At 52.7% G+C, this 14,937-nt stretch overlaps 1 protein-coding gene across 1 annotated transcript in view; it reads left to right on the top strand.

Moving 5' to 3' along the window:
* LHX4 (LIM homeobox 4) overlaps positions 1-7,596 on the top strand; it is a 42,939-nt gene extending 35,343 nt beyond the window's left edge. The window contains exons 4-6 of the mRNA XM_039249511.1: positions 4,330-4,484; positions 4,797-4,968; positions 7,120-7,596. Of these exons, the coding sequence (XP_039105442.1) occupies positions 4,330-4,484; positions 4,797-4,968; positions 7,120-7,514 (722 nt within the window). The 3' untranslated portion in view covers positions 7,515-7,596. The remainder of the gene's footprint in view (positions 1-4,329; positions 4,485-4,796; positions 4,969-7,119) is intronic.
* The last annotated feature ends 7,341 nt before the right edge of the window (positions 7,597-14,937 follow it).

The raw sequence follows: 14,937 nt of genomic DNA, 5'->3' as shown, positions 1-14,937 counted from the left end.
GGGGGGGGGGGGGGCGGGGCTGGGAAGGTGTGCTGTCTGCTGCCCGCACGGGGTTGCTCATCAGCCTTGGGTATTGGGGTTCACGTGTTCCTTGGCACTCCCACGCCTCAAAGGCCTCAGTGAGTGAGAGCACTAGCAATGGCCCAAGTCAGCTCCTATTTCAGTCAACTGTGTCCTGTTTCCGCTCTCAGACTGTGGGCTTGTCCAGGGCAGGGTCTCGCCCTTCCTTGCGTCTCCCGACATCCCTGATGCAGGAGCAAGTGCTTGGCGAGTCTTCACATTTGGACTCCGATCTACCACATAACCTCCCGTCCACCTCCCCTTCCCCCAGCCCCCTCAGTCCCCTCAGGGCCATTGTCCAGGGTCTTCCCAGAGACCTCTGCAGGGCTGAGGCTGGTGTCAGGCCCCACGCATGTGGCTGCCACACCTGGAAAACCTGCCGTCACATGGGCGGCCTGGGCAGCAGCCACTCTGGGCCCTAGACAGCCCGGGGAAGGCCTCAGGACCCCTCAGGACCCCTCAGGAAGGCCAAGCCTGACTCCCTGTCTCCTGTAGCCCCACTCAGGCTCCTCACTCACAGCGGTGCCCCCAGGTGGTGTGCCCTCCACCGTGGCTCCAAATCGGGCATTTGGCCAAACTCAACCTGGGAATCTCAGATGCACAAAATTCACAAGATATCAAGGTCATTTGCCTTTGACTAGAATTTTTATCAACTCAGGGTGTGACTGCAGAAAGCAGCTCTTGACAGGTCTGGGCTTGATAGAAAACAAACAAACACAAAGCAGCAACAATTTCATGCATCTTCTAGATCTTTCCAGGCACGTGTGTGTTATATAGATCTGATCCATTCTCCATTATATGGAGAAATCCATTATTTTGTGTAGTAGCTGCAGTTTAAAGGAAGGGTTTTGTGGTGGTGAGGAGGCAGAGGTACAGGGGCCCCTTTGGAGAGGCAGCTGGCTTCCGTGCGAGGCAGGCAGGGTGGCTCTGCAGGGGCGCCTGAGTCAGGGGGTTCCTCTCTCCTCCCAGAGCCCCCCCACCCAGCTCTGGCCTTTTGACATGGACAGAAAAAGGGAAAAAGCCCCCTTTCCCTTCTTTCTGGGACCTCGGCAAGCCTGTTCTCAGGCTCTTTGCCTTAATGCATTAATCTCCTGTGGTTCCTTAAAACTCCCTCGATGCTGTTGCTCTGGAATCGATTATGATGTCACAGAAGATTAGGGCTTCTTGTCGGGGATAAGCCATCAAGGCAGATGGACTCAGAGATCCCAAGCTGCCTTTGGAAGTCAGATGCCCTTCCCCAGAGATACTAAGAATGCACGAGCTCCCTCCGGGTGGGCGGCTGTTTCTCTCCATCTGAGGCCCTGTTTGGACCCTGAGCATCCCGGCCTAGCTCCCAGCTCTGCTAGGGATGGTTCGAGAGGAGGGGGAGACTTAGCTGGGGAGGCGAGGACGACAGTCGGGCGAACACTTGCATCAGGGATCGTGTGTGCCGCAGCAGACCTCTGTAGGACACTGGAGTTGGCATTAGAGGCCGGGGGGCATCTCTGCCCAGTCACTAACGTGCGGGGGGAGGGCTGGCCAGCTGTGTAACTGATTGAACCTTGGCTCCTCAGCTCAGTGTGGGAGGCGGAACAGCACCTGCCACGGGGAGCTGTTTCCTGAGGGTCGATTAGGATGAGGCCTGTGGAATGGGATGCTGAATGCGGGTGGCACCAGCGAGGAAGAGGGGCAACAGAGAGGTTAGATCCACTGTTAGGTTTCCAAGTAGCGGGAGGTTACACCGCATTCCAGACGGGTCCCTCCTGCCTCTGCTGTCAGCGGGCCTGGGTGCCCCATCCTGAGATCGGAGTGATCCTTAGTGCAGCAGGGGACCTTTATCTGCTCTGGAACATTGGCTTTTTTTTTTTTTTTTTTTTTTTGCTTTAGTTCCTCCTTGCTAATCTAAACCCTCTTTCGGACTTACGGTTGCCTCCCTCGTGCTACACAAAGGACCTAATATCAGCTATTTGTACCTTAGTGTGAATGATTTTGTTCATTTGTTACATCTTCCTGGATATTTGCATTTTCAATATAATGAGGTTGCATTTTATGCCAGGGACAAGTGCTAGGAGACCCTGCATAATTCAAAACTAACATATTTTAAGACTAATTTTCCCATAGGAATTAATGTAAAAAGTAGGAGGGGGGGATGTATTCTGGAAGCACATAAATCCATAACTGGTGAAGTGTATCTTTGCCTTAATGCTACTTTTTATTTTCTCAGCACTATCTCTAATACCTCACAGAATGCTCTCTCCTAAATTAACAGCCTAGGATATCATGGTCTTGCTTGGCCTTCTTCATAGCATTTTATCACATTTAACTTCCGTACCAAAGTTATTGATTTTTGGGTACATTTTTCAGCACGAGCACTGCCACCACTACTTAATGAATACTTGGATGACATTGTTATAGGATATAAAAAAGATTTTAAATTATAATAACAGTGAATGTTAAAATAACAGCATAATAGTTCCCATAATCTCAAGAAGGAAGTCCTGTGGACGTAGACAGCAATTCTGAATCGAGGGGCCACCAGCCCAGGATGACGGGTATATCCCAGTGGCCCACCAGCCCAGGATGATGGGTATATCCCAGTAGCGCTGCTGTCCAGCCATGGTGGCAACCATTTCTAAACCACAAGGCCAGCCTATTTAAAAGTTAGCCAATTCTTGATGAATTAAAATTTTTGATGGATTTCTGACTTCAAATTTTATATCTAAAGCCTATACAGGTATTTTAAAAGGGCACTCTTTCATAGTGGCATCAAATGCTGGCATGCTATTATCTCTATAAATGCGGGCAGAAGGAATTGAGTCCTTATAACAGAGTTTAAAGTATAAAGACTTTTGGAGGCTCTCCTCGGTCTCTGCCACAGTGGCTCTAAAAGCCTTTCTCTTTGGATCCAGGGCTCCAAGGGAGGGATTGGGTGGCAGGGATTTGTGGACGATGATAGCTCTGCTGGAGAAACAGCCCAAGGAGAAGAGAGGACCAGGGACTTCGTCCTCCCTCTGCTGTGTCCATGACTGCAGTGTGGACTCGGGTCATACAACACGCAGCCCTTCTCAGGGCAGGCCGCGTCACCCCGGGCTCCAGAGTGGGGAGGTAACTCGCTCAGCTCAAGAATGCTGAGCCCAAGTGTTCCGGCTGCAAGAAAACCTTTTCAGAACGTGAGCACCGTATGCACATAAAGTTCTCAGATCGCACCGGGCACGTAGTAAGTGCTTCGGAAGTGTTGGCTGCTGTTGTTCCTAAGAGAGGGTTTCCTTGAACGGGAAGGAAGAAAGAAACAGGTGGGAATGTGGCAGAGACAGTTTACAGGACACGCAGGGGAGGAAGCACAGAAAACCCAGAGAGCCAGGGACATGGTGGCTGGCCTACTCTTTGGCGACTCGGGGATGCCATGCCGAGGAGGGATCTAAGTCTCGTGCTGGGAGAGGAGACACACCGTCTGCACTTGGCTGTGAGCTGCAGACTGCGTCCAGGTGCCTCTGTGCCTGACCGAACAAACCAGTCTCTGACTAACAGGGACGGGAGGCTCTTCTGCTCAGAATCCACTGGAGGCTGATGGGCCGGCGTGTTGTCCTGAACACTCTTGAGACCGGTGGTTTTATAAAAATTGTGGCTGTGACCCAGAGTAAGAAACTCATTTACCTTTCAGCTCACCACACCTACTCGGTGAGCACTAAGCAAGTCCCATGAAGCAGTGCTTGCTGTCATCTGTCCCATCTCATCCCATCCATCCTACTTCCTCGAAAGTTTCTCAGTTGACATGACAGCCCACTCGTGGTTTCTGACCCATAACTGATGACCACTGCTTAGGGGTCACCCCCGCTGAGCCCAGGGAGGCCACCCGGAAGGGGCCTGAGGTGAGGAGGGGCAGGGGCGTCTGGGGCGGCCCAGAACACCCTTCACCCACCCTGGCTCAGTCACCCTCACAGCCCAGCTACTGATTCACAAGGATGTCCAACCAGAGTGTTTGCCAGGATAGGGAAGCATATGGAATTGTCCACTCTAGTCTGGTGGGAGCCCCTGGGGGGCGGGACTGGCTGGGGACCGAGAAAAGTGGGGAGCTGAGGGAGGAATTGTTGTCCTCACTTTCTTGTGAGTCGGGGGGGCCTGTGGTGAGGAGGGGGCTCCGTGGGGGTGGGGACCGTGCCACTCTGTCCTTCACCATTCCTGCCGTGCTCTGCCCATGGTGGGAAGGGCTGCGTGAGGAGAGGAGGAAGGGGGACGAGCCCCAGCCACTCAAGACAGGCAGAGCCCTGTAAGGGGTGGTCTTCACTGCAGATGACTCTGAGGCCGGAGCGAAGCGGCCCCGGACCACCATCACAGCCAAGCAGCTGGAGACGTTAAAGAATGCTTACAAGAACTCCCCCAAGCCTGCCCGGCACGTGAGGGAGCAGCTGTCCTCGGAGACCGGCCTGGACATGAGGGTCGTACAGGTGAGACACCCACTACCCCGGCCCCTGGCCGCCTCTGCCTTCCGGGGGCGTCCTGTGCGCTCTACACTCCATAGGAGGGAGGCCGAGGGCGCGCCCCGGGGAGCTGGGCTCTGGCCGTGACCCCGGGAAGCTTGTGGAAACAGAGACAGGGTTCTGAGCCCGGGCGGAGGGAGCCGTGGACACATGGCACGCCCGGCCCTGAATTCCACGGAGGCTTCTGTGCCTGGCTCCGGCTGCCTGTCTTGGGGACCCTGGGGGCTCTGGGTTTGTGGCAGACGCCCCCACAGTGTGTCCCTTCTGCTTGTGCGGCAGGTTTGGTTTCAGAACAGAAGGGCCAAGGAGAAGCGCCTGAAGAAGGACGCGGGGCGGCATCGCTGGGGGCAGTTCTATAAGAGCGTCAAGAGGAGCCGGGGAGGCAGCAAGCAGGAGAGGGAGAGCTCTGCCGAGGACTGTGGGGTTAGTGACAGCGAGCTGAGCTTCCGAGGTGAGCAGGGCTGGGGGGGCGGGGCCGAGGCCTTAGGAAAGGCTCCCGGGAAACAGTCATTCCTGACTCAGGAGGGATCTTTCTTGAGGCCTTGACACCTGCCTCCCGCACACAGGCTCTTCCCTGCGACTTGCAGCACAGGGCGGGCTGGGATGGTAGAGGCCGCGCCAGGGGGGAAAGGAGTAGAAAACAAGAGAGCTCTGCTGCTGAAGTGTGGACGCCGGGTTCCCTAGGACCGTGGGCCCCAAGGCCTCCCCTCCTTTCCTGCTGACTGGGGCTCTCTCTCACTAGCTGGGACAGGGGTAGCCGTGAACAGACAGCTGTGTCTTGGCCCGTGCCCTCAGCCCCTCCCTGCATTCTCCTCCTCTTCCGGGACACTGGCCTTCACTCCCCTGGAGTGCCCCCCTCCCCGGTTCCCCCTCCCCGAGCTCTCCTCTCTTGGTGGGGGGGGGGCAGCTCTGTAGGCCCCGTGCCCTGGGAAGTCAGTACTGTGAGTGCCTGTGAGAAGGGGACAGGCCTCCCTTCTGAAATCCCTTCCCCCACTGCTCACTTCATCCTGTCCCCTGCACATAAGCTTCGCAGCATGCGCTACCTGCAGATTTGTGCATCAGCAAAATTGCAAATTACGGCATGTTTCAGATCTGGAGGTTGTTTGCAAATAGCCATGACTGTCCTCATGTACCGAGTGCTCAACTGTGGAAGGTCTTCTGTCATGGGTGAATAGAAAGAGTAGGGAGATGGGGGTCAGAAATCTGGTTGCCAGCTGTGGCTCTCTCAAGTCAATTCACTTGTTCTTGAGCCTCAGTTTCCCCCTCTGTAAATGGGGATGAACTGCAGCCTTGCCCATCTCATGGGGTTGTTGTGGGGTTCAGTGAACACAGCTGACCGTGCATGTGTCTGGGCGAAGTTCAGCACAGGTTTATACTCGGAGACATGACGGTCCCCACAGCAAGCCCATGGCCCCCACAGAGGGCCCTGCCATATCGTGTGACAGGTGTCGGCAGGAGGCCAAGGAATGGCCGTTTTCCGGTGGAGCTGAGCCTTCATCTCTCTGCGTCCTTTGAAAGGGCATGAGTTCTCCTCCCCCCTTTGCATTTTCAGGGTGGAGTAGGGGACGGCCTAGGGCAGGCGATCAGAAGGAACGGGTGTGGGGAGGCTTGATAGGAATTGGTGCACAGGCCCAGGGTGGGGGATGGAACAAGCTGCCTACCAGAGCATGATGCCCTGAGAGGGCGGTGGCTCACTCGAGAGGTCTGCCCTGCGGGGCCCGGGGAAGGGCCCAAGGGCCCACGTCCCCTTCCAGTCCTGTTGGTGGGGTTAGGAAAGCCATCTGATCCCATCTGCCCTGCGAAACCAACGTCTGGAACAGGCAGGATTGTCAAGTCTTGCTTCGCAGCTCTTTCCTGTTGGCGGCAGCTGGGTCCCCAGGCTGACACGTCCCGGGTCTCTCTGGGTACTTATAGGACCCTTCGTTTCTTAAGACTAAATGTGCTCGCCTCTGTTGAGAGATGGCTTCCAGGTAGTGCAGATTCCATTAGAAACCCTTAATAAAAGTCATCAAAAAACCGAGAAGGACCATTTGCCTTAATCAAGTCAATACTTTGTCCCCAGTGAAGAGCTTATTCGGTAGAGAGAGGAACCCAGTCCTTTGCTACTGACCCTCTCTTCCAGGTAGAACAGAAGGGTTTTGTAAACGTGCCTGAGTGGTCCTCACTGTCCTTCCCACATGGGCCTGCTTCTTTCCCAACCAACCAAAACCAAGCCCTTTTCTCAGCTTGGAAGCTTTCATATGAACTCTTATCAGCACGTAGTTTCCATTTGTAAGGTTGATAACACGTGACCCACAAACCTCACGCGTTCCTATTCTTTAACGCAGCCACCTTAGTACACGAGCCACCTGGGACCAACAGACTCACCAAACATTTGTCCAGCCTTCTGGGGTCTGCATTTAGCCTCTGCAGGTGTTTCTTATTTTTCCCCTCGGTGTGGGTCCGTCTGTGGTCGCCGTGCTGGTGTCTGACTCATGCCCGGTGGCGAGGCAGCTGCCATCCTTGGGCTTCTTTCTCGGTCATGTGTATTCCTAGGTTGTGAAGAACAGGGACCGCTGGAGTCCTGGCGGCTGACAATAAATCTCCGTTCTTTTGTCCACAGAGGATCAAATTCTCTCAGAACTTGGCCACACCAATAGGATTTATGGCAACGTGGGGGACGTTACAGGCGGACAGTTAATGAATGGGAGCTTCTCCATGGACGGGACAGGACAATCCTATCAGGACTTGAGGGATGGGAGCCCCTATGGAATTCCCCAGTCTCCATCCTCCACATCGTCCTTGCCATCCCACGCTCCTTTGCTCAATGGGCTGGATTACACGGTGGACAGTAATTTGGGCATCATTGCGCATGCAGGGCAGGGAGTGAGCCAGACGCTGAGAGCCATGGCTGGGGGACCCACCTCTGACATCTCCACAGGAAGCAGTGTAGGCTACCCTGACTTTCCAACGAGCCCCGCCTCTTGGCTCGATGAAATGGATCATCCTCCTTTTTAAACATCTCTCCTCCCCACCCTACCCATCCCGGCTTGAGAGAGTATCTTCAAGGATCAAAAGAGACTTGCCTTTTAAGGATCAAAAGCGCGCCAATGTGAATTTCCATTATTTTCAATGGAAGTCCTCTGCTGAGCCCTAGGCAGCCGAGAGGCCACACTAGGGCACCGTTGTCCCGGGGAAGTGGTGGGAAGACAGCCTCCGCTCAGAACACAGCACAGGGGCGCACCGCCTAGAGCGCTAGGGTGCTGCTTGGTGGCTTCCTCCCCTGACCGCCCCCCCCCCCCCCGCCCTGCTTACAGGCTTTGGCTGCTCAGTGCTTGGTAGCACGAGGTGACTGTCAGGCCACCTTGGCCTTTGGGAACTCTGCTCCGACTGGTGTGTCTCGTGAGGTGCTTCCCGAACCACTGCCCTCACCAGAACTGAGATTCCTGAGACAGAGGCATCACGGCCCTTGAGTATAATAAAAGCGATTTTCTGGACTGCCCTATTGAACTCTAATTTTGAAAATAAAAAGTCACTCATTAAAGGTCAGTGAAAACTTTGATGGCCACCGTTTGATATTCAATACATGTCCCCTTCTTCTTCTTTTTTTTTTGCTGTGAAAAATACGACTTCTTCCCTGCCCAGAAGTCCAAGCCAGGTTTAAAGAAACCCCATCCCTGTCACTGAATCCCTGATGGCAAGAAGTGATTTTCCTTGCAGGTGACTCAGGCTGGAGCTGAGTGGCCCTGGACCATCACAGTGACTGTCCGACGAGTCACCTCGGTGCACAGTGTGCCTTTTTAGTTCGCTCCTATCATTTGTCCCACAAGACAGGCTGAGGGGTGCAAAGTGATCAAAGCTAAAATGCGGAGAGAATGGAACGACAATCAGTGAAAGCGTGCAGTCTGCTTCCCGGCACTCCGCATCCCACAGGCTGAAATGACACGGAGTCCATTTGCGGGAGTCGGTGTAGACGAGTTTGCAAGCCCATCCCACCTGCAGCCAATCCTCCCCAGCCCTTTAAAAATGAGAGCTTTCTCCACTGTGGTAGCCGACTCAGTTGGATGGTTTTGGAATCTTCACAAGAACTAATTATGCTTTTTGGCCTCTCTTGGTTGGGAGGGATTGCCACGGAGCAGCCCTAAGATGGTGCAAAGGGTTCCAAGTGGTCCTGGGCTGCCTCTCTCTGTGCTGCTGGCGCTCCAGGCCTGGGCTCAGAGAGGCAGAGCTCTCTGGGCCGGTGGCTGTGGACTCTGAGCCTGCAGGTTTGCTCTAGCCCATCACCCAGCCTGAGGCGAGGGCGAGGCCGACCCCTGCTTCAGGAGCTGCACCCCTGCGCAGCCTGTGCTTGCGGGCAGTGCCTGGTGAGTGGGGCGCTGTTTTTTTTTTTTTTACGCGCCACATACCTCTGCCCATCAGGAAGTTGTCCATGTGCACACTGGAGTTTAGCTAGGCGGGATTTCTCCCAGTCCCCTTGGGAAGTGCTGGTTTGCTTCTTCCTGTTTCTGTCCTCCGTTTTCTTAAGATCAGAGAGTAGGAGAGGGTGACAAGGCGTTGCCCTTCTTTCACACGAAGTGATGGGGCCAGAGATCCAAAGGACCCCTCCTTCTGTGGACAGTTCATCACCTTTTGAGGACCACAGGATTTAGGCATGTGGTAGGCAGGCTAATGGTAGACAAAAAACACTTCCTCTTTGGCTGCTGCATCTATTGTCAATTCCTTTCCAGGACTAAACTGAGGTCCGTCAAGCTTCTTTAAAATACATAGTCAGTAAATTCCTGGGATCAGCCTTCAGGCCACGCTTTCTCTGATCAGTTTGGATTCTGTACCCTGATTTTGTGGAGTGCTGCAGTTGCTGTGATTTTTGCTTGGAGAGTCTACAAATGTAGGCGCCTGGAGGCCCGAGGTGTAGGGATGCGGGTGTGTTTCAGCCCGGCCAATTCTGCTGCTGGGGATCCCCGAGGAGTGTGAGCCCTGGCAGCGGGGGTGGGGGCGCACAAGCATAGCCACGCGAAGGAAAGGAAGCCACGACTGTCTTTTCGGAGGACAGCTTCTTAAACGCACTATTCTTAGCAGGATGCTCACAACACACAGGAGAGAGATGGTGTTGGGCGACCAACCGGCTGCAAACTGCCCCACCCAGACCACTGCCTCGGCTAGACTATTTGTCCCAGTATCTCACGAGATCTCAGAGGCACTTCATATTTTTGGTGAGCACGGTGCAGGGAGGGCAGACTCTCTAGAGAGACGTGCCTCCCTCTGTATGACATTGGTTTTTTAAGATCACCTGAAGTTGACCTGTTTTTGTTTTTGTACGTGAGTCCATCATGCTCACTCCTGACTCCGTGGTGGAAGAATGGATGCTGTCCTCATTCCTACTGATAACACAAGTCTCCTGTGGCACTCAGTGAGCAGTGCAGTCGATGGTGGTAGTAGCCTCTTTTGGTTGGCCGGCTGGAGGAACCCTTGAGGGATCACTCCCAGAAAGCCTGGAGAGCTTGAACGAAGTTCCCTAGGGCCGCCTCCCCAGAAGGCAGTGAACACTCATGCCTGATTTATAAGTACGGCCACAATAGGCCTCAGCTTTTAAGTGTATCTCCTTGCAAGTGAGGTTAGCATGTGGAGGGGCCATTGCCACCAGGAAGCCACCGCACGCCAACACTCTTCCTTGGCTCTTCTGTGGCTCGGAGGGGGAGATGAATAGAACGTCACCTTGAGGTTCTCTTGAGGGCACTCCTCTATTTCTCCTTCAGTGACAGTCTAATATTAGAGTAACAGTCTATTACTGAGGTATAAGGAGGTACATGGGGGCTGTTCCCTCTTTGCTAAAATGATACGAATTTTTAAAATGAAATGAGAACTTCTTGAGGCATTTACAATATTTGGATCTGTCTTTGGCTCTAAGCGAGCAATTAACTAGTTACCATTATCTGTGGTGCCTGGCTGATACACCCGCAAATTAAAGACAAGAAGAAAAACAAAACACCCCCTTCCAAGTTTCCAGGGGTAACTGGTATGAGCAAAAATGGGACCCGAGGAGCTGTGGAAGAATCTACATTTGCTGAGAAGTAAGAAAAGCAGAGAGGAAATACCAAACCCAAGGGCGAGGCTGGCCCTCTGGGTAAATCACGGTGCTGGGAAGCCTAGTTCCTTTCAGGGACTTGCTGGGCAATGCACGCAAGCTCGTCTCCATCTTCGCATTTTCTCTTTCTTGCTCCATCTGGTAGTTACGAATATACTGTAAAATGAAAATCAACTACCACGCTGGTAACATGACCCCTGCAGACTAGTGCAGTGAAACATCAGAGGAAGAGAATGACGTTAAGACATAAGAAAAGCATTTGAGAGTGTCTTCAAAGCCTTGTGCTTTTTTGTTTGTTTTCGTTTCCTTGCCAGAATAAAACATGAAATCTAGTAAGGTCACTGGGGCCATCAGATCTTCATAATTAAGTTCCCATTGCAAAAAGTCTAAGAAATCTGTGGAAGAAAAGACATTAGTGCCTCTGAAGCTCAAGCCGGTTAGTGTGAAATGACTGCCTCCTCCCGAGAGGGGCTCGAAGGCTTCAGCTCAGCCGGAGGGCCACACGACGGCGCTGTGTCTGGCACCCACGCTCCCACGCAACCCCTCCCACGCACCACTACTGACAACTGGGTTAGAACCATGGAGATAACGACCATACCTCCTTAGCCAGCAGGGGCTGGAAGGACTGAGGAGGCTCATTTTGAAACATTGCACTTTAAAAATTGGAAACGGTGAGATGAAGAAAAATTCAATTAAGCGGAAATGAGTTTTGTTTTATTGCTGCTGCTGAAGGGCTCTGGGCATGCTGAAAGCTGAATAAAAAGCACATCACTGGCTCTCTCTTTCTTGGATTGGTCACTTGGCCCCTTTCGCGGTCGTTGCTCCAACGACTCTACCATGGTGACCGGAGCCAAAGAGAGAGAGCGCGGCAAAGCCATCCCATCCACACCCTGCTTGGTAGGACCACACGGAAAGCACAGTTTCATGCTGCTAGCTCTGGTGAGGAGACAGCTGCAGGCTTCGGAGGTGCGCCAAGTGTTCCCCCCCCAGGGGGGCAGAGCACAGGTGGACAGAGAAGGACACCCCCGCTCTCGTCCGCTGCCCACCTAGAGACAAGAATCATTTGTACTTCCCCGCTTGAGGACTGCGTTCAGCCAAACACAGGGGTTCAGGGCTGCAGGGGCCCAGAGCGCGGCTCTGCACTCGCATTCAGACCTCAAAGCCCCAGACCCCCTGAGCTCTGGATTGTTGCCCTCACCCTTTGCAGTGTAAATTTTGTACAGTTAAACAGAAACGAAGCCTCATTTCCTGGAGAAAAAAAAAGAAAAAGAAAAAAAAAAAAAAGATCCACCCATCCTTATTTATTGCCATGTGGCTTTGGAACACAAAAGTTGGTGCGTTTGTCTGTCTATGCCTCCTGTGTGTTGGCATGAGATGTGTATGGTAACACTATGTCAAATAAATATGGACGTTCTTTAGAAGCTGATGTGTCTTGCTTTTCATTTGGTTCTCTGGATGTTTTTTTCTCTCAAGGGTTCTCAGGGGACCCTTTCACTGCCAAAAGGAAACCCAAAATACAACTCTGAATGCCAGAACTACTTACAGCCACGAATACCAGAAGTGTCAATAAAGGTTTGATTAGAGGGAGTGCTCTGGTTTTTCTAACAGCAATTTTCTGGGGCTCAATCCTCTGCTCCTCGACTTAGAGGATGCGCAGGGAAAACCCACTGACACATGATCTTAGTTAATGTTGTCCTGTTGCATTTTATTTTTTATTAAAAATTTTTTTTAATGTTTATTTAGTTTGGAGAGAGAGTGAGAGCGAGAGAGAGAAAGAGAGAGAGAGAGAGAGAAAGAGAGTGGGAGCGAGAGAGAGAAAGAGAGAGAGAGAGAGAGAAAGAGAGTGCGAGCTGGGGAGGGTCAGAGAGAAAGGGAGACACAGAATCCCAAGCAGGCTCCAGGTCTGAGCCATCAGCACAGAGCCTGACACGGGGCTTGAACCCACAAACTGGGAGATCATGACCTGAGCCAAAGTTGGAGGCTTAGCCGAGTGAGCCACCCAGGCGCCCCTGTCCTGTTGCATTTTAGAAGCCCTTCACACTTATACACTTTGTCCCTGGAGAAAGTATGTGCAAACATTTACATTTGGGTGAGAGGTGGACAGAGGGACAGAAACACCTCATCAGAGTCATCAGGGCTCCTAAACAAGTTTTTCTAGAAAAATCTTCATTCATATTTTTTCTCTGCAAGAGGCTTTTTTGGTGTGCAGGATTAGGTTAGCTGGAATGGAAAAAGTGACACAAGCTTCTTTCATCAAAAAAAAAAAAAAAACCCAAAAAACGAAGTCCTCACATTTCTTCTGAGCTGGGGCTCCATCTAGGAGGAAACAGAGTGCCTTCCCACTAGTGATTAGTTTTGTTTGGTGGAAGAGAAGATCCACACAAGGGCTCACTGTCCCATATGGCAGCTACTAGCCACATGTGGCTATTTAAATTAATATTCAATAAAACTGAGGGGTGTCTGGGTGGCTCAGTCGGTTAAGCGTCTGATTTTGGCTCAGGTCATGATCTCACAGCTTGTGAGTTCGAGCCCTGCATCAGGCTCTGTGCTGACAGCTCGGAGCCTGGAGCCTGCTTCGGATTCTGTGTCTCCCTCTTTCTGCCCCTCCCCTGCTCACGTTCTCTCTCTCTCAAAACTAAACATTAAAAAAATATTCAGTAAAACGGAAAGGTTAGTTCCTCATGCCAGCCACATGTCAAGTGCTCAATAGCTACCCGAGGCTAGTAGCAACTGTATTTGGACACACAGATACAGAGCATTTCTCACTGCCCAGTCCTACTGGGCAGCACTGGTAGAGTCTGCCTAAGGGAGAATGGGCAGAGAAAGCGCATTCATCACGTCAGCTACTTGCTGTCCTGAGGCGCTTGGTGAAATATTTTGAGATGCTTAAGCGGTGCTGCCAGCCTCTCTGGCACAGTATTTTGTGTGTGGCACTGCCCACAACTTGCTTAGGTACAAGGTCGGGGACTGCGTTCTGGACTCCTAAGTTCTCCCTCTAATGCTGCCACCAGGTTGCCGTGACTCTACTTAAGTCCTAGACACATGCCGTGCCCTGTAGTCTGTCCAGCTACACAGGACACTACCTCCCAGGCAGACATCCAGCGAGATTCTAGGGGGACTTAAAGGTCTTTCAGTGAAAACCCAAAGCTCTGCTGTCAGGAGAGGGAATTATGGTCCTTTACCAAATCATCTCCTGTGGTAAGGACCTTGTTAGTCTGAGAAAGGTGCCCAGGCTGGGTGAAGACGAGAGCATCGCACGGGGTGGGGGTGGGGGTTGGTTGAGGAACATGGGAAATGCTGTACGCGGGGACTCTCTGCCTTCCCCGGCCCAGCCCCTGGATGGTTAGGGGAACTCACAAAGTGGCCATGAGGGCTCTGCTGCTCCCAATTTCTCATCTGAGTATTCCTGAGGCACTAAAAATGGGGCCCGCGGGGCGCCTGGGTGGCTTAGTCGGTTAGGCGTCTGACTTTCGCTTAGGTCATGATCTCGTGGTTCCTGGGTTCGAGCCCCACGTCGGGCTCTGTGCTGACTGCCAGCTCGGAGCCTGGAGCCTGTTTCAGTCTGTGACTCCCTCTCTCTCTGACCCTCCCCTGCTCACGCTCTCTCTCTCTCCTAGAAATAAAAAAAAAAAAAGAAAAAAAATGGGGCCCGAAAATTCTGCTACTGTATGCACGACACCATGCCTTTAGTCTTCCGTTCTCAAACCCGTCACCAGCCTGTCCACATTGACTCTTTGCCTTCAATGCACTATCATTTGTTTTGAGTGTATCATACTGGCCATCAGCTGGCAATCTCCACTTTGAACTCTACATACATAACTTTCACCACAATGCAAGGCTAGTGACTTTTTGGGATTATAAAATGTGTTCTCAAGAGAGAGGGCAAGATGGCGGAGAAGTAAGGAGCTCCGTACTTACACTCGCGCCCATACATCACACAGAAAAGATCTGAAGCCATTGGAAACCTTACAAAACCTGAGAGATTGGGAGAAAAAGGACGCAGAATCCACTGAGAGAGCCTTCTAATGTGAGTGTGAACCGGGGAAGATAAAATCGGGCCGGGATCGGAGACTCCAGGGTGGGAGGCGATCCCCCTCTACCCTCTACGGGGAGTGAGAGGGGAAAAGGAGAGAGTCCGAAACAGAAAAACCTCCGCTCGGTGCACAGAAAGACCGTACTTGACAAATACCTGCACACCAGGTCCCCTCGCGCCAACTGGTCCTGGAGGGGGCTGAGCACACAAACTGCTTCTTTGTGCTGCTCCTGGAGGCTAGACTTCAGAGTGGTGGCGCGCCTGCCGCCATTGTAGCTCCCGGGTGGCTGGGGCCCCTGAAAGAGCCGCGCAGACACCGGGCATCC

Source organism: Hyaena hyaena, unplaced genomic scaffold (assembly GCF_003009895.1).
Source record: "Hyaena hyaena isolate Hyena2069 unplaced genomic scaffold, ASM300989v1 scaffold_339, whole genome shotgun sequence".
Lineage (NCBI taxonomy): Eukaryota > Metazoa > Chordata > Mammalia > Carnivora > Hyaenidae > Hyaena > Hyaena hyaena.
The sequence above is the reverse complement of the archived record's forward strand: the minus strand, read 5'-3'. Positions and strand labels throughout refer to the sequence as shown.